We start from the raw sequence: 24,310 nt of genomic DNA on the forward strand, positions 1-24,310 counted from the left end.
CCAACCTGTCTTCCCACAAATTTCCATTAATCTATCAGGGGGATGTTATTTGTTTATTTTGCAGTAACTTTTATGTGCGTGTAGCCATGTTCAGGCCCGTGGAGCGATAATCTGTTGGCTTTGAGGATGGGTCACCTAAACAGGGAACAGAACAAACACAAACAAACATCCTCAGTTGTTCCATCAACTGCCCTTTCTCTTGGCGCTGGGCCTGTTTTCCACCACCCAGAAGATCTCCCGTTGAATTCCCCAGTTCCTCTCAGAGCTCCGAAAGGTCTCTCATCTTCGAAGTGTTTGGCTTTTAGAAGTAATCATTTTTCTTGTTTATGTCCTACTTTTTTTCTCTGTGAAATTTTACGTTTTAACTGAGTTAGTCGGATTTTTCTATGCTGCTTTTTCTCTTCTGGAATTGAGTTTTATTTATTTATTTGATTTGTTGTGTGAGACAGGGTCCCACTGTAGACCGGGCTCATCTCGAAATCACCATATAGACGATGCTGGCTTTGACTCAGAGATCTGCCTGCCTCTTTCTCCTGTGTGCCAGAATTAAAGTTGTGACCACTACGCATGTGCTAGGATTAATATTTCAAGCCTCTCAACTTAACAACTCTCTGATATCGTTTTGAGAAGGGTCTCCTGTAGCCCAGGCTGACTTATAAGTAGCAGTGTAGCCTAGGTTAACCTTGAACTCCCATACTCTTGCCTCTGTGTCAGGAGTGCTGGTATCATAGACATGCTTCACATGCTAGTCCAAGGTAACAGCTTTGTTCCTTCCAAACACGCCTGGCATCCGGCTGATGCCACTGCTGTAAGAAGACCTGAAGCCACCTTTAAATGCCCCCACTCAAGCTGATACATCTCCAGGCTTATATATCCTGCTTTCTAGATCTTTCAGCTACTTTTAAAAATATATCTGGCAAGGCTGTAGATAGTTATGAAATAGTTTTTCTAAGGAAGGCCTCATTTAGTTCCAACCCAGGATTCTTACTAATAATAGCACCTGGCAAACAACCCCTTTCAAAATAGGTTTTTTTTGGTGTGGCAGTGGCAGTATGCCAGGCACGGTCAGGGAGGCCCGAAATTCCAGGGACTTGGTAGGCTAAGGCAGGATGCTTCTAAGACCAAGCCCTCACTGAGCTACCAGGGTGAGGTCAGGGCTAGCTTAAGCAATGTACGAATGGCCTAAAACATTTAGAAGTTAAAGAGGGGCTGTGACTGTGGATGTAGCTCAGTATGAGGCCAGAGGTTCAATCCTCAGCCCCACCAAATAAATAAATAAGTAAACAAACAAACAAATGATAGCGAGCCTGTGCCTTCGCCACTGTTCTAATGTTGGGATGAAACACTATGACCGAGGCGACTATTAGAAGAAAGCATTTAATTGGGGCTTGCTGACGTTTTCAGAGTGTGAGCTGGTGATCATTCATGGCAGGAGGCAGGTAGACATGGCGCTGGGGCAGGAGCTGAGTCGGTGCATCCTGATCCCTAGATGGGAGTGGTAGAAGAGCGGAGGGGAGAGGGAGAGACAGAGAGACGGGGCCTGCCATGGGCTTTTGAAACATCAAAGCCCAGCCCAGTGACACACGTCCTCCAGAAAGACTATACCTCCTGAATCCCACGTACACAGTTCACCAATGAGGACTAAGTGTTCAGGTAGGTGAGCCTGTGGGGGCCGTTCTCATTCATACCACCACACATGGGGGATGGGGAGTAGCTCAGGAGTTGAAAGCACTTGTTCTTATAGAGGGCCCTGGATCAGTTCCCAGCACCTACATGCAATTTACGACCATCCATAACTCCAATTCCATGGGACCCAGCACCCTCTTCTGACCCCCTCAAGAACCAGGCGTGCAGACAGTGTGCACACATATGTGTAGGCAAAACACTCATACCTTGTAAACAAAAAAAATCTAATGTAAAATTTAAAAATCTAAAAAAGAATTTTTTTAATAAAATGGAATTGGGTTGGGTCTTTTTCAGAATTGTCTAATGGTGCTTGTTTTCCTTCTGTTTTGTTTTTCACTGACAAAGGATTCAAATTAATAAATCTATGACCTTGTGCTACTGCCTACGGGGGTTTGAATGAAAATGGCCCCCATAGGCTCATATATTTGAATGCTTAGTCACCAGGGAGTAGAACTGTTTGAGAAGGATTAGAAGGATTAGGGGGTGTGGCCTTGTTGGATTAGGTGTGAGAGGAAGTGTGTTGTTAGGGGTGGGTGTTGAGGTTTTAAAATCCCAGCCAGGAGGTTTCCCTGTCTGTTTTTCCTGCCTGTGGATCAGGATGTAAAGTTCTCAGCACCCTGCCTGCCTGCCTGCCTGCCTGCCTGCCGCCTGCCTCACCTCCCTCCCCTTCCCCAAGATCATATCCTTTTTTGTTTTGGTGTAATTCTCCATTGACTCTGATTTGTGCTGCCCGGATATGTTTGGGTGTGAGGACATCCTGTGTGCTGTAGTCAGTCACACCCTGAAAGAAGCAGAACCACACCCTTAAAGAAAATCACCCTCCCTCCCCTAGAAGCCATCAAATGTCCATCACGCCTCAGTTAAGGGTGGAAATTCCTGAACCCCCTCCCACTGTGTGCTAGAATGCAGACTGGTCTGATCCTGTTGTGTAAGTCAGGTGGATGCAGCCTCAGAGTTCATGACAGTAGCATCCTGTCAGGTCCAGGTCTCTGTTTTCCTCTGACTCCTCCACTTCTGGTTACACCTTTCCACCCCGTCTTCCGTGATGGGCCCTGAGCCTTGGGGAAAGCCTATGGAGTGGACATCTCATTTGGGACTGAGCACAGAGCCTTTTGTTCTCTGCATTAATCTGTGTCCACTGCAGAAAGGGAGGCTTCGGTCTGAAAGCTGCCCTGATCCCGGTGGAGAATGATTGTTCTTGAACTTTTTAAATTGATAAATACATTCATCATTAGAAACAGGTCTATTTTAATTACATGGCATTTCTCCTTATAGATCTTTGATACAATCTAGCTGTGAGAGAGCAGCAGCCTTTGGCCACATTCTTTGGTCTAGACCTTTCATTGAAACTGTCTCCGATGGTTTCCCCAGCTGCTGGAATTGATGACCTGAAGAGGGTTGTATGTCTTCGTGTTTGACTGCATTTAGTTTCACCGTGTGGAAAGAAAACCTGGGAGAAGGAACTCTGCGGTATCAAATTCAGAAGAGGCTTTCCACGAAGAGCTGACGTTACCATCCTGCAGGCACAAAGTTCTGCATTACGTATCTATCAGAGGGGTGGCCAGATACCTAACATTCTCATTTTCAGTTGCACTTGTGCTTGAGTATTCTGACGAGTTCTGTTTTAGGTCTCCCGAGCAGTGCCTTCTTGATGGAGATCAGAGGACCTGGGCAGAGTTAACGGAGCATGCCCAACAGAAGAATCTCCCCCAGAGCTGGCGGAGCCGGCATGGGATGAAGGCAGACTCCACTGCCCCATCCTCAGGAGGCAGCGACGCTCAGGACCCCTGGGCAGAGAAGAGAAGCCTAAATAGGAGGTTCTTGTTAAGATTAATACATTATGAGGCCGGAGATACAGCAGGCAACCAAAAGCCACGACAGCAGCCTTTGTTGTTTTCAGGGCCTCTAGGGGGTCCCTGTCTGGCTGCTGCTAGGGAAAGATAATCCAGACCCGGCACTGAGATGTCCATTTACTAACTCGTGGGTCTGGAAAGCTGGCTTTGCACTCACGAGTCTGCTGCTGTTACAGAGGACTGGAGGTCAGTTTCCAGCATCACATCAGGAGTCTCACAGCAACAGCCTCCGAGGATCTGGGGCATCTTCCGACCTCTGCAGGCACCTGCACTTGTATGCACACATACATGCATGACATACACACAATTAAACAACAAAAAAAAACACTAAAAAGAACAACTCATGCCTTCCGGGACCAACCCCGGCCACACACAGAGAGTGTTTCTGCTCAGACTTCTTCTTTGGGGCCTGATGTTTTGAGTAAGCTTACCACCTACTAGCTTTCCATAAAAACTTCTTCATACATTATGAGCTTTGATTGGTTGCCCACACATACACATGATCCCTTCCCCCACTCTCCTGCTCCCACAGTTAATGCAGAGACTCAGAACTGGCAAGAGTCCTGAGAATAAGTGTCATCTATACCAACGCACACACCTGAAAATTCTAGGAAAATCACTGAAAAGAAAGCAGAAAAAACACAGGCGCTGGACGGTGCAGAAGAACGCTGTGAAATCATCCTTTAGACATGACACAGCAGCTGTACAGAGCACACACAAGACCAAGCCAGTTCAAATCCCAGTATGGATGGGCAGGGTTTGTGCTCATGAGATGCCCCCTCCCATCTCTAAAGCTATGGGAGGTTCTGGTGGCTGGGAGAGGGAGAATCGCTGGGAGATTGCCCGTGCCCAGGGGATGGTGCCATGCCTTCCACGTGCAGAAATGGCTGGGCTCAGTTCAGTGGGCTCTATGGAGAAAGAGGAGAGAGGGAGAACCAACGTACTATATACTGGCAAATGAAGTTTTCAATGGATTTTTTTTTTTTTAATTTAAAGGATGAACAGTACATGTTTGTGTCTTTCCTGCTGTATTTGTGTATCTTGTACTCAGGAACGTTGAGCTGCTTTTTGTTTGTTCTTTGAAGGAGCCTCTGACCTCTTTGTCCAGAGTCTGCCCCCGTTACTCATGGTGCATGGCTGTGCTTGCTAGGGTTACAGCGCCATTTCATTACTGCCAGAAAAGCATGAAACAAATGCGAGGCACACGCGCCCAGGAGTGCTGGCACTCAGGTTAGACTCCAAATGCTAGACTAAGTTTGCTCTTCTGTGAGCCGTGGCTCAGAGAGAAGACTGTGTTCTGCTTAATTAAAAGAAAATTTTAGCATTCTCCCTGAGGCGGTTCTGTGCAGGATATACTGTGTTGGGAAAAGCCTTTCACTTAGCAATGCCAGTGTTCCTTCCGTATGTCTGTACTATACATGTTCACCTGTGTGTAGGTGCACGTAGGCAGGAGGCCATAGGGCAAGCTCCGGCTTTACTTTTGAGGCACTGTCCACCTTGATTTTTAAATTAGCTCTCACTGGTCCGGAGCTCTGCGAGGAGGCTGGGTTGACTGGCCAGTTAGCCCCAGGGTTCCGTTTTGGGTTGCCTAAAACTGCGTCTCACCATGCCAGCTTTTCACAGGGGTTCCGGGGGTGGAAGGCAGACCCTTGTGTTGGCAAAGCAGGCACCTCACAGACTGAGTTGTCGCCCGAGCTCCACTTACCAGTGTTCTTGTTTAAGCAAAGGACTGAATATCTTCAAGAGATGAACGCTGAGTGTGATACGGAGTGAGCCTGGTGGCGTTTCAAACCCTGTGCAGGCGAGGCATACCCTCTGGCACCTCACGCCGCCCCGTCCTGCAGTACAGCCAGAGAAGAAAACGTACGTGAAAGAGAAACAGAGATGGACTGTAAAAGTTCAGCTCTCTAAAATCAGGGCATCTGGCTCTGTTGTATCATTTAAAATGTGTTATTTGGAGGGAGAGGAGATGGCCTGGCAAGGAGAGGCCTTGCCTCTCAAGCACCATGGTCCCAGAGTAAAGCCTGGTGCCAGGGAGACAGCGCAGCCTAGGCCTCAGAGAATCCCACCTGCTGTGAGTTCCAGACCCTCCTCGCCCTTCTAAGGAAAACCACTGACTTAGTCCAGTGAGCCTGTGCCTTGGTAGCCCGTGGAACCCCACTATCCCAGATGTTTGTAAGGGGCCCCACAAGGTCAATGTTTTATAATGCTAACATGTCTAAACCTTTGTCGTTGCTGGTGCAAAATCAGTGTCGTGTAAGGTACATTCATAAATCAAGATCAAAGCCCCGGACTCAAGAGGTGACCATGTGGCTGTGATAGTGTGTGTGTGGGGGGGGGGATGCAGAGCTCTCATGACCATGAGACAGCTTGGGGGACACAGAGCTCTGAGTTGTTCCAGTTGGAGCTTGACTTAGTGACTGTGACATCGCACTATGACCTCACACTATGACCTCACGGTTCCCCATCCCTCTCTTCCACGAGACTTCCTGAGCCTTGGAGGGGATGACTATTCACCTCCAACTCCTGTGGGGTACCCAACTGCCCTGCCTCATATCCCCATCTCCAGAGTGTGGCTGACAGTGAGTTGCAAAGAGAGTCCTTCTACAAAACACAAGAAAGAGGGTAAAGAGAAGCCAAGGACACTTGAATGGAAACTGAGACTGGAAATAACCCGTGAGCACAAACACAGATGTTGGCAAAGCATGATAGGCAGTACATCGTATTCTTCACCATAGGGTTTTGTTTGGTTTTGTCTTGTTTTGTTTCTTTTTGGTCAAAGCTCACAGTACCACCTGTGACATTTCTCCCTTTAGAATGGGAATTACGCCCAAAGCTGGTTGCATCCATAACACTTGAGACCACTATTTATTGTACTATCTGGCACTTCCTACCTTGCATTGTCTGATGGGGTGACTTCCCAGCCTTGCTCCTTTGCATACGTGTGTGCCTTCCTGACAGCTTTCAATACCTGCAAATGCCCAGCTTATTAGTGCTTCAGGCCATTATTTCCAGCCAGAGCCACCTCAGTAGCACATCCCTGTTGCTCTAAAAGCTAACCTCAAGGCAGGGTTCTGTCCCGGCTCGATTTCTGCAAGTCTTGAAACCAAAGCATCTGATGTCTAGCAGCAGGGTCTAGTTGCGGCATGCAGCCAGAAGCAGCATTGGTAACCTCTGTCATTCCAGGGCCTCTCGGGCCTCAGTGGCTGGCAACGCCAAGGTAAATAATCCAGTCCTTGCACTGGGATCCTCAGCCAACAACCCTATGGCTTAAGGAAGAATCCCTTTCCCACCACTCAGAAAACGATTGCTCACCCTTTAATGCTGAGAGCCACAGGCTGTCACAGATTTTTCCCAGTCACCGTGGTGGGTGTCATCTGTGCCCACCCCAACCATACAGTTCCCAAGAACTTCACAGTTGTGTGTTGCCCTTGTTCTCTTTGTGAGCTGACTCCTCAGCCTTGCTCCTGTGGGTACCCATGCACGTCCCTCAAGGAGCTTTCTAGACTTGTAAAGCCCTCAGAAGTTGGCATTGTGCCGTCTGCACATAACAGCTTATTTTTTATTGTGTGCATGCCTGTGGAGGCCAGAAGAGGGCATCAGGTCCCTTAGAACTAGAGTTACAGTTGGGAGCTACAGTGTGGGTGCTGGGAACCACCCTCTGGAAGATAAGCAATGCTCTTCACTGCTGAGCTCTCTCTCTGGCCCCATGATGAAATCTTTTGCATAAGGTTGACCTAAACAATTAAGCAAGGTCCTGGGCCACCATTGAAAAACAGTGTGGTTGTAAAGATAACCTTGATGAAATTCTCGGCACACTGTTGCCATTTTATGCCAGTCAGCCATAGGTTAATCCCAGAAATCTGTACCTAAGGAGAGACCGAAGTAAAACTTTAGCTAGGTTTAATTCAACATGGAAGAAACATTCAACATGTTGTGTCATCCTGGGCACCCATGGAGTCTGCATTTCTCCACCATTGATGAACTCCGTGGAGCCGGCTGTAGCTGATTAGTGCGGCCTAAAGCGAGAGAAGAATGCTGCCTGCTTCTTGTCTACACCAGCCTGCAGCCTGGGCTGCTGCCTGCCTGGCAATCATGCCTGGTGATCTGGTTGGCTGCCTGCAGCAGGCAGGTCTACTGAACCCTTAACTGGCCTTGCACTGCTGCTGTGGCCAGCTGCTGCCCCTGCCCTGGCCACACCTGGCTGTGAGAGGGCGTGTAGCTGGGTGAACAGTCTAACCCCAGGAGAGGAAGGTACAAAGCATACTGGAGAGACCGCAGCCCAGCCCTAGTCAAGCTTAAACCTTCTGCCTGCTCTGTTCTAGCTCCGTATCCATCAGCTGATCCCCTTTGCCTTTGATTCTCCTGGCAGCACAGAGAAGCCTTCATAGTGGAGTTTATTGCAACCTCCCTATTGTCCATGCTGCAGCTAACTAGCCAAGGCCTAAAAAATATTATAGCCACAGTTACATGAAAGCCTGTCCACATAGTCTTTGCATTTCTCACCTCATATTCCTGTGAGGCTGTGTTCAGTCTCAGGAGCTTTAACCCAAACAGCATGTCACAACACTGACTTCAGAACCAGACCTGAGAATCCAGCTGTCGTCACTGTTTGGATATTGATGAGATTTGCAAAAGTGTAAAATAATGCCCTCTTTTTGTGTTCTGGAAAACCTGATTTTTTATAATGTATGTTAACACATAATGATTTTATTTTCATTTCTGAGTTCATAGGGTTTTTTTTTTCATGAGAACTTTAATGTGCAACTGACGTTTCTTATATCATATTTACTCATTTTTCTAAGTGAATGCATGTTTTAAAACATTGTTTTTCATTTCTAAGGTTATGTTCTTAAGAGCACACACTTTGGGGTTCGAGGTGTGTTTTGCACATGAAGGAAGGGGAGAACAAGGTTGAGAGCCCACTGCTTACAATGCCACATGTGAAATTTCCCCTGTAGGATGGGAGTTAAGTCCAAAGTGGCATGTTTTCCTTCCTGAAATTGTCTGCTGCCTGAGTGAATGAGCCCAATTCTTTGAGAGGTAAAAGGAATTTGTGAGAGAGACAAGCAAACAAGCTGCCCCGCCACCGAATCAGGCAGCGCTACCCAGGTGAATGAGCCCCTGAATCCATTCAGTCTCCCATGCTTGCTCAGAGCTGCTTGGTCTCCGGGAACGGTGGCTGCAGACCGTGACTGCCACACGGAGCTCACCCCCTGTGACGCAGAACCTGAAACTCAGAGCCTGTCTGTGGCTGTGTCGCACAAGTGACAACAGCAGGCTGAGGGCAGCGAGCCTGCTGTGGATCGATGAGAAAAGGGCCAGGAGGCATGAGCAAGCCCTGCGCTCTAGTGTGATCGCAGTGACTGGGGGGGCTTCGTTGGGGATGCTGCTGGTCAGTTTCTGTCAGCTTGAGTTGAGCCCGAGTCATCTAAGAGGAGAGTACCTTTAGACGCTGCTCTCAGCTGCTTCCCTGTGGGCATGTCTGTGGTGCATTTTCTTCATTAGTGATCCGTGGGGAAGGGAGCCCACTGAGGTCGGTGTCACCCTTGGGCTGGTGGTCCTGGGTCATGGGAAGAAGCAGGCTGAGCAAGCCATGGGGAGTGAGCCAGCAAGCAGCACCCTCCGTGGGCTCTACCTCCAGGCTCCTGCCCTGCTTGAGTTTCTGCCTTGGCTGTCTTCAGTAATGGGCTATGATCAGGACGTGCGACACCAAGAAACCCTTTTGTCCCCAGTTGCCTTTGGTCATGCCTTTATCACAGTGACGGAAAGCCAATAGGACAGACACACAGGCGTAACCTAACAGGCAGAGCTCTCAAGAAGCTGGTGGCGGCCTGGCAGGGTCAGCATGGATTGTGAAGAAGCTGATGGTGGCAGCCTGGCGGGGTTCTGCATGAATTGTGTTTCAGTAAGATGGAAAAGCCACATCAGATTCTGCCCAGATGTGAAGGAGACAGGCTATAAAAGCAGAGGGCTGAAACGTTCAACATTGTTAAAGAATAAACACAGAAGAGTAAAGCCCAAAATATTATTTAAAAATCAGCTGTAGCTGGGTGAAGTACCTGCGTCTCTTGTCGCTCACAGAGAACCCTGGTTTACTGTCTTCCTCCAGCAGCCACTGACTCCTGTAGCTCCCCAGACAGGTGTGGGCTTCTGAGGCCCCACCCCGGTTCATAGTGGAATGTCAAAGGGCCCAGAATGTGCATTCATGGTTGCAGGTTCCATGTGCTCTCAAGAAAACAGCCTTCACAGCGCTCTTCCCACCTTCTTCCCGCCTTCTCTTCCAAAGTTCCCTGGGCTTTGGGAGGGGCAGTGTAAGGTCTCAGTGAGTGTGGCTACTGAGCTGTCCTTCTTAGAGAGATACTATGTTTTGTGTTCATTTTGTGTCCCTGTAACAAACACCTGCGATTAATCAACTTTAAAAGACCAGAGGTTTCTGGTTCATAGTCTTCAGCCCACCGTGTGTTTGGCTGTTGCTTTTAGGTCTTGGGCATGAGAGAGAGGCCAGCACTGGGGTCCCCGTATTTCCTTCAAGGGACGCTCCCAGGGACCTAATTTCCTTCCACTGGGGCTGACTTCTTGAAGGTCCTTCTTGTCCCACAAACACCCCAGGCTATCCCTGCTCTGACACCTGGCCTCTAGGAACACTCACCCAAACTGGAGCAAGTTTCCAGGGCAAACTGATTTATCAGAAGAGGCCATCAGAGTACGTTTGAGGTTCACGGTGAAACATGACCTGTAAGGAATGGAAAGGAATGGAAACAAGGGCCCTTAGAAAACAGGGAGAAACGAGACACATTCCCCCTCTACTAAAGGGGGATGGCCATGTGGCCGCAGGCTTTTCCTTCTCCCAGCAGCCCCCAGGAAAGCAGTGACAAATGGATACAGGAATGGTACACGCACCTCAGCATGGCCTGGAGACGTAGAAACAGCAAAGACATTTCAAAAGATGGGCTCGATATCTGCGGCTTCGGAAGACGCTGCATGCTCACAAGAGCATTTCAAATATTGCTTAAAAAAATAAAAATAAAGATAAAATAAAGTAAAAACAGCCTGGCGTGGTGGCACTCACCTTTAATCCCAGCAGAGGCGGGCAGATCTCTGTGAGTTCCAGTCCAACCTGGTTTACAAAGCGTGTCCAGGACAGCCAGAGCTGTCACACAGAGAAACCCTGTCTAGAAAAACCAAACCAAACCAAAAAAACAAAAAACAAACAAACAAAAACAGCCCTATGTGCTGCAGGAAGGACATTTCATTCACCAGCATTCTCTCCTTTCTCAGAAACATGATTCCGGTGACAGAGTTCCGGCAGTTCTCCGAGCAGCAGCCTGCCTTCCGGGTGCTGAAGCCGTGGTGGGATGTGTTCACGGATTACCTCTCGGTGGCCATGCTGATGATCGGAGTGTTCGGATGTACCTTACAGGTAAGCACCCGGCCCTGGGAGGCCGGCCACGCAGTGCGGCTAAGAGCTGGCTCTTCTGGACCGACGGTGCATCTTCATGGTGGGAAATGCCTAGAAACCGGGAGACCGTGGGTCCAGTCCCCAAAGCTGTATGTTTGGGGTGGGGGGTTGGGGGAGAGTGCAAGCAGGAGAGAAAAGACAGGAGAGCTGGCCGCATGGTGTGGGTGTTGCAGATAACTATTTAGTGGTCTTCGCTAGCTATATATGGTATTGGTAATCATGGCACAGAGCCTGAAACCCTCGTTTGTTCAGCCGTCCTGCTAAGATGGGTGCTGTGCTTCTAAGAACTCCCAAGAAGCCACTTGCTCAAGTGATACTAACATCAAAAGGGGCTCCTCGTCTTTCATTGCCTTCAGGCTGAAGTGTGCAACAGAGTGAATTCAATTCCACCGTCAAATACAGCGTTTTGCATTTCTTGGCCCCTTAAGCTTGAGCCTAAAGTGTTTCTGGGAGGGTTAATCTTTTGGTAAGATACCAGGAGGTACTCAGTGTTTGGCTCTGAGTTAAAATGTAAATCAGGTGTATACTATGGTTCTGTATAGAAGCTGTCTATGCATACATCAGGTCAGATTCATCTTCTACCTGTTACGCTGCCAGACGCCACACTCGAAGGAGCTAGGTAATGCCTCTGCCTACTTGAGGGCGCTATGCTGACTGGGAAGCAGACAAGACCCAGTGTGATGCTGGCACCACGGGTCGGAAGGGCAGAGACGAGAAAAAGGTGCTAGTTGCGTTAAAAACAGAGAGTGCTCCGGCTAGCTGGGGCGGGGGTGAAGCAGAGAGAGAAGGTACTGGGAGAGGAGAGGAATCCAAAAGCAAGAAAGAGCTCAGCATTCGTTGGTAACTCTCAGACTGGGCGTCCTTGGGATGGTAGTCAGTGCAGTGCCTGGAGTGGAGTCACCCAGGGAGAAGGTGGTGGGGGAAGATGTTAGGAAGAGCATTTCCATGAGGAGAGGTGGGAGCCGTAAGGCCAGGTGGAGAACAGGAGGGAAGGAAGGCATGGGTAACAGCAGCTGGCAGCTCTGACCTAATTCACCAGCTAAGGGGAGAGTAACATCGGGACCCTTAGAAATCATAGTTCCAGGGCTGGAGAGATGGCTCAGCGGGCAAGAGCACTGAGGACCAGGGTTCAATTCCCAGCCACCACGTGGTGGCTCACAACCATTTATATAATGGGGCCCGAAGCTCTCTTCTGGCATGCAGGTGTCCATACAGGAGCTGCCGTAATCCTAAGTACACAGAGGGTACAGAGAGGCTTCCCTGTGGGACACACTGCCCTGTTTATACCCAAGCAATCCGGCTCCAGAGTCCTTGTTCCTAATCCCTAACGCCACACATGCTGTGCCTCCTTTGAGCAATAAAAACGTTTCACCACCTACCCCGGTGGTGAGCCCTCATAACCCCAGCACCTGGGAATTGTAACCAGGAAGAGCAGAATCAAGGTCACCCTCAGCCACAAAATGAGTTCCGGGCTAGCCTGGGCTACAAAGCAAACCAAAGCACACTTCCCTATTTATTCATAAATAAAATAGCCTTTGAAGAACACACTCCTGTGTGCCGGGCTCTGCTCTCCTAAGAACTGCCAGGGAAGGAAGGAGAACTAACAAGTAACCAACCCCAAGCTGCTGAGATGGCTCAGCGATGAAGGCCCATGCCTGACCCCTGGAACCAGATCCTAAGAACCCACTTGGTGGAATAAGAGCAGTGATTCCAGAAGACTGCCTGTGCCTGTAGCACGCACAGGAGCACGCACACCTAAGTGTTGAGGTCTCGTAAACACATGGGGAGAGGAAGAAAGCAAGCCCAGGCAGTGAGTAAATTATAAGCCGGGGGTTGGGGGGGCGAGAGGTGCATTCCGAGCCCTCCAGTGGGTTCTGAAAGGACACTACCAAACCTGATGTTTTCCTGCTTGTTCTTACATTCTACCTATCTTCGCAACCTCGGCAAACCTCTTCTTCTTTCCCTGTTGGGTTGAGGCTTCCCTTGGGGGATGTCAGGGTGTCCAAACCACCACCCCTGGTGCTTGGAGGCCGCTGTTAAAATACAGGTTACCAGGACACACCTGCCGAGATGCCCCACAGCCGCCCTGAAAACCAAGACAATTACTAAGTGACTAATACCACTAGTCGGCACAAAGTGCAATTTAAAATGTACGAATCACTTATTTCTAGAAATTTCAGTTTAATATTTTAGGACCACAATTGACCGTGGGCAGCCAAAACCACAAGAATTGAAATTAGGGATGAAAGGGAGTTGCTAAAAAACTTAGAATTCGAGAGTGACAACAGAAAGAGAAAACTGAAGGTCTTAGATTGGGGAAGGTCTTAGATTGGGGAAGGACTCAGCAAGTTGGCAAGTGTGGCTTTTGGCCAAGAAGTTGAGGTAGGGCAAATAGAGGCCACAAGGTTGGAAGGAGCCCTTCAGGCTGAAAACTAGAACAGGGTGTGGGGACATGGGGGGCTGGGCCCTTCGCTTCCTCCTCCTCTGCTCTCCTGGAGACCGGATTAAGGGAGAGTTTTAACTCTGTTAGTGGCAGCATTGCTTATGATATGTGACCACTGAAGCTAACAAAGGTTTGCTTTGTTTAAGCTGTGAGAGCAGTACTTGCCAGGTCAGGAGCCATAGTGTAGGATTTCTGTGACATGGAGCAATGTTTGTGTATAAGCGTGCTCCGTGTGTCTGCTGGCTTACAGGGGGTTTCTGTCACATAAGCCTGGCAAGAGGGGGAGGGAAGCACTCAGGAAGCAGTGTGGGCACTCTACCTGCCGTTGCCAAGATGCTCCCACAAGGCCACGCTCGGCGCTTGAAGCTGTCCATGCAAGCTACTGCTCTGGTCCTGTCTGTGTGGGATTCCAGTGCCATGTGAGGTGTTTGACTTCCGAGTCTGGATGTGAGGTGAGCCCAGCAAATCCCCTGACAGTGACCCAAGCGAGCCAGCGCTGCCCCGGCATGCTAAAGGCAAAGCTGGCAGCTGAGAGGCAGCAGAAGCCAGGCCGTGGGAGCTCTGTCAGCTCTGGCAGGATCTGCTTGGGCCGTTCTGAGCAGAGGGATTTCATGAGGTGGCGTTTATTTTATTTTTAATGTTATTTATTTATTTATCTATTTGCCTATTTTTGTTATTTTGAGACGGGTCCTCACTCTATAACTCTGGCTGTCCTGTCTGTACGCCAGGCTGGCCTCAAACTCACAGAGATCCGCCTGCCTCTCTCCCCAGGGCCAGGATTAAAGGTCTGTGCCACCACACCCAGCATGAGGTGGAATCTTTAACAAGACCACTCCAGGCCTAAAATCAGAATAGGCCCGGTGAGGTGGCATGCTGAGTCTCAACACCCAGGAGGTAGAGGCTCAGGAGCCCAAGGCCAAGCAGCAAGTTCCAGACCACGCTGAGTGACAGTGAGATGTCTTATAATCCAAGAACCTGGCACTGCAGCTTACAGTGTCTAGATATGGCCCCCATCAGGGGGAGGGGAAGAGAGGGAAATAGAGAGGGAGGGAAACTGTGAGCACAAGACCCTTGCACACGGGAGATAGAGGGAACGCACAGTTCGGGTGCAAAGGAAGGGAGCACCTATCACTTGATTACTTGGAAAACCAGTACAGTAATCCAGAGAGTAATCTGGTGCCTCGACCAGGTTGGGAACAGTAGCTCTGGATGCGTTTAGGGAAGTGTCCCGGGAGTCTCTGGATGAGTGAATGTCAAATATGAGAGTTAAAACAGAGGGAAACAGTGGAGCTATCTCTAGAGTTTCCAGCCCTGAGCAGCTGAGGAGGCTTGGGTTTTGTTTGTTTGATTGGTTGGTTGGTTTTGGGTTCTTGACTTAAGGTTTCTCTGTGTAGTCCTGGCTGTCCTGGACTCAATTTGTAGACCAGGTTGGCCTCGACCCCACAGAGATCCGCCTGCCTCTGCCTCCCTGAGTGCTGGGATTAAAGGTGTGTGCCATCACCACAACCAATTGAAGAGGTTTATTTTTGAGAATGTTATGCTTGAGATGTACGTTAACTACCCAGAGGATTTTATGTGCTGTTGAGATGCATGTTAGCCACCCAGCACTGATCTCCTGGGGGAAGGGTGTAATGGGTCTGGGGAAAAGGGTCCTCCTTGACTCACTGGGGCAGGACCCTCTTGACTGGACAGGGTGCATCCCCCTGGGTGGGAGCATCCCCTATCAGAAAGAAGCGACAAAGCGTTTGTCTGGAAGGGGCACTAAAAGATAAGCCTTTGTGGCTTCCTTTTCCCTCGGTGTAGAAGGAGACACACCCACAGAGAACTTTGTGGTTGTAGATGACAGGAAGTGGGGTCATACAAGCCTTAAGGAAGGAGACAGATTAAGAATGGCCACTGGATGAAGGTGCCTGGGTTGACTGGAAGACCATGTCTCCTGACTGTGCAGGACCCTGACACTGGGCAGGAACTAGCTAACAATCCCGTATCCCAAGGCTGGACAGAGTGCAGGGAAGAGGGAGGACCCGGAAGCCATGGAGAGACTGTCCCCGCCAGGGTTCTGTAGCATCCCTGAGGATTGGCTCCTTTGGCAGAATGCTGGTCCAGCATTCACAAAGCCCTGGGTTCCATCTGCCACACCCCGGGAACCAGGAGTGTGGGTGCACAGTTCTCACCCCAGCCCTTGGGAGGTGGAGGCAGAAGGGTCAGAAGTTCAAGGTCGTTCTTGGCTGTGTAACGAGGATGAGGCCAGCCTGGGCTTGTAGGAGAACCATTCTTGATAAAATGAAAATAGTGTCTCTAGTGGATGTCACTCGGGAGAGGTGTCTCAACTGTCGGGAGTGGGTGTCAAGCACACGGTGGCACCACTAAAACCATGTCTACAGCACACCCCATCCTATCTCTGTGGTGTGGAAGATAGAGGAGTACCCCCGGACCACCCATCCCGGGACCACCCACCCAGGACCACCCACCACAGAGCACCCAGGACCACCCACCACAGAGCACCCACCCTGGGACCACTCACCCCTGCTTTAATGACACATCAGATAGGTTAACTAGCCTGGACCTTTTGCTCAAGCTTTTCCACCACTGCAGCCCTTGAGAAGGAATCTGACGCCAGCGGTCAAGATACAGCAAGTGTAGTCTGAAATGCCATGATTCTGAGAGGTGAGAGCATTGCATCAAGTTCCCAAGTCTGCAGGGCTCAGAACTCTGGATGACAGATATCTGCAGGGCAGCAATGGTCAGGCACTGCGCCGGGTGTGCGTGCTGAACACAAAGTACAGCACAGCCCCAAACCCCAGGGTCTGAAGATCTTGAATGTCCATACAGTGGTGCCTGGGGGGGTGTACCTCAGTGACTCATGAGAACATTCAACGTGATGCTGGCATCTCAGTCACTGGAAGTAAGGAGCTTGAAGAGAAGATGGTCAAGTGAATTCTCAAATAATGGGAGTGTGAAGAAATACCGGCATAAGCAGAACACAGTCTCATCATTTCCCTGGCCTTCCCAGGGTCCACAGTGACAGAGGCCCGCGACCATCTTGAGGGCAGAGTCGGGAATCGCCAGTAGTCCGCATGTGGCACAGCGGGAGACACCCTCAGCCAGAAGGCTAACAGCACTGCTGGTGAGGAGCGTGTAGGGAAACAGCTAGAGTCCGTGTGTCCTCCCTTACTTCCCAGAAGGAGCCTGGTTTTTCAGGCCAGGATTTGGAAGGATAGAAGTTGGGCTAGCTAGCCCTAAAGCTGAGATGTGAGTATAGGTCGCAACAAACCAGCGTGCAGGCTCCCTTCTCCAGCCCTGTGGTTCTCAGCCTTCCTAACGCCGAGACCCTTCAGTACAGCTCCTCGTGCTGTGATGACCCCAGACATAAAGTCACCTCATTGCTACTCCACAGCTCTAATTCTGCTACTGCTGTGAATCATAGTGTGTGACCCTCAGAGGGGTCTCCACAGGTTGAGAACCGCTGCTCTGTCCTGTGCCCTTCCCCGTGCACACTGCTGTAGAATATTGAGAGGTGTACACATGTCCAAACTTTAGTGTATACAGCTATTTAAAAACAAGTGTAAAACAGTAGTGAGGCGCATAAGGGCAATGGGGTCGGTATATGAAGTCACCGAGTGTCAGCCTTAGAGATTCAATTTTTTAGGGTGGCCCACTGTTGCCTGCTATAAGATAATAGCTTCTGCATCAAAGGAACAGGAAGAAAACTGCTATAAATTATTAAAGAATTTTTTAAAAGCGCCCAGGAGCCACGCTGCAGCGAACATACTGTTCCTTGAGAAAGGAGTTTGAGCTGCTCTTTGGACGCAGCTGCGGGAATCCTCTGAAACTGGCTTACTGACCGACAGCTTTTGAAATACAAAGGGCTCTCTGTGAAGCCCACATTCCTTTCCCATCTCCACAGTGATACTAAAGTGGCTAAAATATGCTTTATGCCTTGATATTCCCTTGGTAAAAGGAAAGTGCAGCCATTCTTTAATGACCTTAGTTACCAAGCAAGTTGATCCCTGGGTCCGAAAACACAGTAGGGAAAAACTACAGTAGTTGGGCCACTGATTGGCGATGAAATGCTGACCCATCAGCCTTAGGATTGTGAAGGTGGCTTCCTCTGTGCCCAGCCATGCTTGCCTGTCTATTCCTGAAATGCGCCGTCCGTATATAACACAGGGCAGCTTTGAAAGCTCCGGGGGAAAGCTGTTATGTATAAAAGGGTTGTTGGTTTGGCTCTTACTTGCCCCCAAAATGCAAAAGTTAGAATGAAGTTTCTTGTCTTACTCATCTGACAAATATTTACTCATTTCAAAGCAAGTAGCTATTTTCAAAACTACAGTTGCAAGAAAAACATGTGTAAAGAGCATTCCTTGCGTGACACCAATCCATAGAAGAAACAAGTGTCAATTCTTCATAAGCCAAAAGAGTCTAGGAGTTGTGCATGTCCTATTCCTGTACCGTTACGCACCCCCAAGTACCCAGAGTGTAAACACCCAACCTTGTGCTATAAACGGCACTATTCAAAACCTCCACACACTCGTAAAAGAGACTAGGTCCTGAAAGGTCAACACACTGCTTCCTGGAAAAATGAGATTGTTTCAGATTTCTGCTCCGTGACTCCAGGTTATCTTAGTATAACCAAAGCCACGACAGGCTGCTGGCAGCCTCATACAAATGTCGAGTGAGCAGTCAGGGGCCAGAAACAGGAATTGGGGGTGCAAGTGCCTGGAAGCTCTGGGGACCTGCCCTGGGGCTGTTGCACAGGAAAGACACTTCCTGCTTCCAGAGCTGGGTGGGAGCCACAGAGAATTGTTTCAGTGACTTGAGACGATTTACGGAGAGAGTTTGGGTGGGTTTAACACAAGCCCAAACTTGGACGGACTGGCCAGCAGGTCACCTTGCACAGCTGGGCGTGTTGGGGACACTCGAGTTTGTGGTACACAGGGCAGTTTGTCTCTACTCCTCTGTGGCTCCATGGCTTTCTGTGAAGATGCTCCCAGGCAGCTCACAGAGAGAGTCCAGGCAGGCACGGCAGACTCTGCATCCTGACTCTACTACGGGAGGCACCTGAAGTTCTCACTCAGCCTGAGTTTAAGGTGAAATATAATATGCCAGGGTAAAAGCGGAGGCATCAATGACAGTTTAAATCACACCTCAGTTGGGCCTGGTGGCTCCGGCCAGAATCATACTTTAGGAGCTGAGGCAGGTAGAGTACCATAAACTTGAGGCCAGCCTAGGCTACATCCAGGCCAGCCTGGGCTACTGAAACCCAAGGAAGAGAGAGACTTGGTCTCACTGTGCCCACAGCTGAGCCACCATTCTGCTCGGGCTTTTGGGGAGTTCAATAAAAATCACTCTGCTGTGAAAATAACTTTGAAGGGTCTTCTCACCTGCAGTGATGGTGCAGAATGTGAAAGCAGCTGGTCCAAGCCCCGTTCTACCCTCTACAGAGAGCCTTCTGACTTAGGACCCTTCGTCCTTGTGGTTTTTTCCAAGCAGATGCACTTGCTGGGACTCTGCCTCCCCGTGTTCTGTCACCATGGCAACGTAAAGTGCAATGAGCTCCTGGCACCAAGAATAACGTGGGAGCTACCATTCGCCCCACTCTCCTGAAACTGGGGAAGGGTGGGAATCCAGGTGTATTCTTTGACCCTCTGACACCATCCACTGCTGATCAGTGAGGGAGGACTTTTCCCTTTACCTCCCCTTGGTGGCCTGATAATATTTTCCTGCCTATTTCTTAATACATCACTTTCCTTGGGTCACAGAGTGCTGATGGAACACTATGCTTTTCTCTGTGTGAGGCCAAGGAGGCTGGTCACGTGATCAGTGTCTGCTACTGTTCGTGAGTGTATAAATTCTTCCAAACCTCTGGAGGTCTGGATCAGCTGGGTGTGGTGAGGCATGCCTGTCAGCCCAGCAATTGGGAGGTTAGAGACAGGAGGACAGTACAAGCTGGAGGCTAGCCTGGGCTACATAGTGAATTTCAGGCCAACCAAGGATGGATAGAAAAATAAAAGGAAGATGGGGGGTGTTGCTTTAATGAGGGAAGGGATGGCCGTCTATTTATTTCTCAAGGTGGCAGCTGAGGGCGCCAGTCTTCTCCAATTAGATCTGTTCTTCCTCTTCTCCGTGACGTTGCTCCTCCCTGTCCCCCCCACCTCCACCCACCCCTGGTATTTTTTTTTCATGCACTTTATAATCCCTGTCCTTTTGGACTGTCTAGCATTCATATGTGATGTGATACATAGCACTGCATGATATCAGACGGAACAAGAATAACATTTGGGGTCCTGTTCCTTGTCAAGCCCTGGAGAGGTGGGGGAAGGGCAGGTCAGACATCACCCTTGGGGCCAGGAACTTGCTGCATATAATATATAAATACGAGACAAGCATGGCTGCGCATGCCTGTAGTCCCGGCACTCAGAAAGCTGAGAGAAGAGCAGGAGGATTTCAGGAGCAGCCTTGGCTACAGAGACAGTTCAGGGCCAGCCTGGGCTACATAACAACCTGTCTCAGAAACAGGATAAATGAATGTGTTGAGTCATTCATTAATCGTTAATTAATTAATTAATTAATTGATTAATTGCCTCCAGCTAGGAAGATACTTACCAACCAAAAGGGTTAAAAGGAAAAACATGCCATTGAAAGGCACAGGAGGAACTGATTCCCAGCAGACACAACCATCGCAGGAAGCATTAGGTATTCAGTAGGCGACGTAGAGGGTAATTCGAATAAGTAGAAAGGTGCTGCACATTTTAGGTAACAAAGAAGTGACACTGAGAACATGACCATTCCCCCAGAATTATGTCATAGATCCAAAGCAGCATTAATGAAATTCTAGTAGGATTTTTTTCGAGAAACTTTACAAACTTCCCCTCAGTTTTAAATGAGCAATGCTCATTTATTACGAGAAGGTGGAAAGAATAGTTGAGGGATGAGAATACAGAAGAGCAGCAGGGGGAGGGAAGACGCGGCTCACGGAGGGTGTCGTGTGTTCATCCATTCAAACCCCTCCCTGAGTTTCCTCACACACGAGCCATGCACAGATGCATGTATGAGCACACGTGTGCACATGGACACACTCAGAATTACCCCCTCGCTGTCGAGGGGTCTTCTGCTCTCCTTACAGACTCTATCGTACCTTCTTTCCAAATCCCATCCCTCGTCTCAAACGTGGACTTGGAAATGACCTTGTAAGCACTTTGATTGTTCTTCACGAATAGAGAATTTACTGGCACTGAGCTTTACAAGAGGGAGAATTGCCACCTCTCAAGAGACATCATCCCTTAAGAGAAACCGGAATCCAGCTGTGAGGGTTTATAGCCACTGTTTGAGGCTGTGAAGTTGATAAAGCCGGGCCTCCTCTGTGGGGTTCGTCTCTGTACCCTCAGACCGGAAATCGGTAGCAGGCACACATAACTGCACAACAGAGAGGGGCCTGAGAAAGAAGTAGAGTTACAAACGGCACGTGTTAGCTGTCTACAGACAGCGAGCGTGAGATAGCCTTGGGAAAGGGCCTGGGAATGGTGAATTATAGTGGTGCCCTCTTGACTCTTTCCCTGACAGACCGCCCTTACTCAGGTTTCCCCGCCTCCAGTAGCCTGTGAAGCCATTGCTAGGTTAGAATACAGGTGAAGTCAGAGCCCTAACGACCCAGTCCCCCCCGAACCTCGTGCCCGTGAGCACTGCTGCCCCAGGCCCAAGCCCTCAGTACAGGCAGGCAGGGACAGTTAGGTTCAAGCTTCACAGACTTCCATGAGGAAAATGACAATGGCTCACGCCTCCTCCCTGCTTCTTCAACTGGCCATTTCAGGAAGGAGTGCCGGGGCTCGAGTCAGGAGCCTTCAGCGGGCAGAGCCCTTGCTGTGTGTGTGGAGACCTGAAGACCCCAAGCAGAGCCTGGCCGAATGTGTGTGAAGGCCCGGTGCTTCCGCAGCGAGATGGGGGGTGGGGAAGTGGTGGGACCTGACAGCTCAAGGCCACCCAGCCTGCCCTAGGGACAGGGAAAAAGATCCTCCGCCAGTGCGGAATGTGAGGAAGCCGGAGGATGCCCTCTGACGGCAAAGGACACCATGGCAACTGTGTGCCCTCACACACACGTGCATGAGTGCACACTAGCATACACATACTCATACACAGGCATGCGCACACACAAAGATTTTTTTTTTTAAATATCTAGCTTCTAGCACAAAAACAACCTATTCATCTGAAATAGGTTGACATGAGTCCTTTGAGACAAATGAGGCCCACTGAGGACAGGGCACACTTCAATAGAGCGGCTGTGCCGAGCAGAGCGGCGGGGCAGGAAGGAGGCCTCTGGGCACACACAAGAGAACAAGAGACCGGGTAGGCACTGACCCTCAGGGACATCCAGCCCCTAGGATCCCCAAGCCTTGGATCCTATGTGTGACTTCTCAGCGTTAAGAGGGAGAGGGAAACTGAGACTACGTGGATTCCCCAGAAAAGTTATGTTATCACTTCTTCACTCTACAGGATGGGACGGGCAGTGCCAGGAGCACATTACAGGAGCCGGGTCCCCCGCAGGCCGGACCCCTGCCTCATTTGTGCCTGAAGCAGTGGTTATACCCACGTGGCATCACAGAACTGAATGTGGCGGGGGGTGGGGGGGGTCACAGAAATTTGGCAACAGTGAAAGATTTCTTCAAAGATGTTATTTCATTGAGAACTTCATTCATGTCTATAGGGACCCTCCTGTCCTCCCACCTCGTCCCTCCTGACTTCAGGTCTTTTTTATTTTTCCGATCCATGAGTCTACTCGGTGCTGCCAGTGTGTGCGTGGATGCAGGGCCGGCTACTTGAGCAGCCGTAGCCTGAGAGGCGCCTCATCCCTGACCTCCCCTCTCCAGCAGCCACCAGTCAGCTCCTCAATCCAGGCAAGGATCTCGCTGGGTTGATCTTGTACCCGTCTTGTGCACATGGTTACAGCCTCTGTGAGTTTGTGCGTACAAAAGCCCTGTCATGTCTGGAAGATATTTTTATGCTATAATCATCTACCACCCCAGGCCCTTACCTCTCTCTGACCCCTCTTCCACTGTGATCCCTGAGTGTGGTGGGGGAGGATTGATGTAGATTTCACCTTTAGTTAGGGCTGAACACTCCCCAGTCACTTACTGCGTACATGCTGGACAACTGTGGGTTTCCGTGCTAATAACTGTCTACTGCAAGAGGCATCTATAACAATGGCTAAGAGATGTACTAAAAATAGAAAATACCCCGTAGGGGTATAAAGATAAGAACCTAATGGGGAGCTTCTCAGAATAATAATGGCAGGCTCTCCTCTGGGGCCTCTGACCTTCCCAGCCATTGGTTCTTAGCAACATGGAAGGAACCAGGCATGAGTTCTATCATATGACGTGAGCCGGTCAGAAAGTGGTTGTTTGCTGCCATAGCTTTCGTGCCTCTGTTGCCCCCAGTAAAGCCAGTCATTACTGCAGCTTGCAGGGCGAGGAGCTAGGTATCACTGCCAATGACTGTCCCCCCCCACCCATGTGTGCATGGCCTCTTCCTGCTCTGCCAGAGGTTAACAATAGAGATGAAGCTTCCAGCTGGTGCCATGTTGATTCTTCATGTCCTGTGACTTAAGTGTGTGTCATCTTCGGTGAATATGTCTTACAACTAGAAACCTGTTTTGGTTTAGTCATTTGTAACTAAATTAGTTGTCATGGTGAAACCAGACTTTTATCTGCTTTGCCTGTTCCTTTTATTTTAATATTTGTTTTATTTGAAGTGTCATACATAAGTGCTTTTCTATTTTTAGTTTGATATTTTCAAAAGTGTTTTTGTTTTTGTTTTTTAATTTTTTCAAGACAGGGTTTCTCCGTGTAGCCTTGACTCACTTTGTAGACCAGGCTGTCCTTAAACTCACAAAGGTCCACCTGCCTCTGCCTCCCAAAGTGCTGGAATTACAGGCGTGCACCACTTGGCTCAGTTTTTTTGATCTTTGAGATTATAATATAATTTCATTTCTCCCCTCCATTTTATCCTCCAGGCTCTCCCATATCTCCCTCCCATTTCCATTTAGATTCGTGGTCTCTGTTTTTATTGTTATTGCATGTATATAGGCCTAGACATAGCTTGCTCTGTCCCTGTAAATACTGTATTTACATAATTTCTTCTCCCCTTCCAGCTCGTCCTGCATTCCTTCCTGCTTCTCATATCCTTGGTCTGTTTGCACACATATACACATGTAACTGCCCCCTGCCAGATGCGTTTAGTGAGGCTTGCATGTGTGTGCTAATTTCTGGATCCAGCTCTGACTTTTAGTGTGTGAGCATATACCCTGTAGCAGCCACAGCTACTAGGAATGTAAAATGGGACAGTGACAGGAAGCTCTGGAGGGGAAGCCAGGACACTGGCCTACCTTTACCATTGTCCAGATGTTATGTGATGTATCTCCAAGTAGACATCTGTAATGTGTAGGTTCTATAGCAGTCTGGTTACTTGGGCTTTTTTCCTTGGGTTGGGTGTTCTGAGCTGACCTGAGTCTTAAAACCTGCATCTCTTTTCATAGGAAAATGTTCTTTCTTTTTTTTTTTTTCTAAGCCAGTTTTTAAAGAATATTTTATTTTCATTTATGGGTTTGCTTGGGCCTGTGCCACATATGTGCATGTCCCCAAGGAGACCAGAAGAGGGAGCAGATGTCCTGGAGCTGTAGTTGCAGGTGGTTGCGAACTGCCTGACAGGGGTGCTGAGAACCAAACCCTGAAGAGCAGCCAGCACTCCTAGCTCTGAAGCTTCATCTTAAGCTCTCCAGTCTAGTCTAAACCAGGTCTTGAATGAATTTGGAGGCCTTGCTTGCATTCACTGGCTTCTGACTGTGTCCGCCAAGGTTTTATATTTTTTCATGTA

The 24,310-nt window shown here is 49.3% G+C and overlaps 1 protein-coding gene across 1 annotated transcript in view; it reads left to right on the forward strand.

Annotated features, from left to right (window-relative positions):
* The window catches only part of Lrrc8c (leucine rich repeat containing 8 VRAC subunit C), a 75,626-nt gene that overhangs the window by 34,975 nt on the left and 16,341 nt on the right, over nt 1–24,310 (forward strand). The window contains exon 3 of the mRNA XM_060381075.1: nt 10,821–10,962. Within this exon, the coding sequence (XP_060237058.1) occupies nt 10,825–10,962 (138 nt within the window). The 5' untranslated portion in view covers nt 10,821–10,824. The remainder of the gene's footprint in view (nt 1–10,820; nt 10,963–24,310) is intronic.

Source organism: Meriones unguiculatus, chromosome 3 (genome assembly GCF_030254825.1).
Source record: "Meriones unguiculatus strain TT.TT164.6M chromosome 3, Bangor_MerUng_6.1, whole genome shotgun sequence".
In the NCBI taxonomy this organism is placed as follows: domain Eukaryota; kingdom Metazoa; phylum Chordata; class Mammalia; order Rodentia; family Muridae; genus Meriones; species Meriones unguiculatus.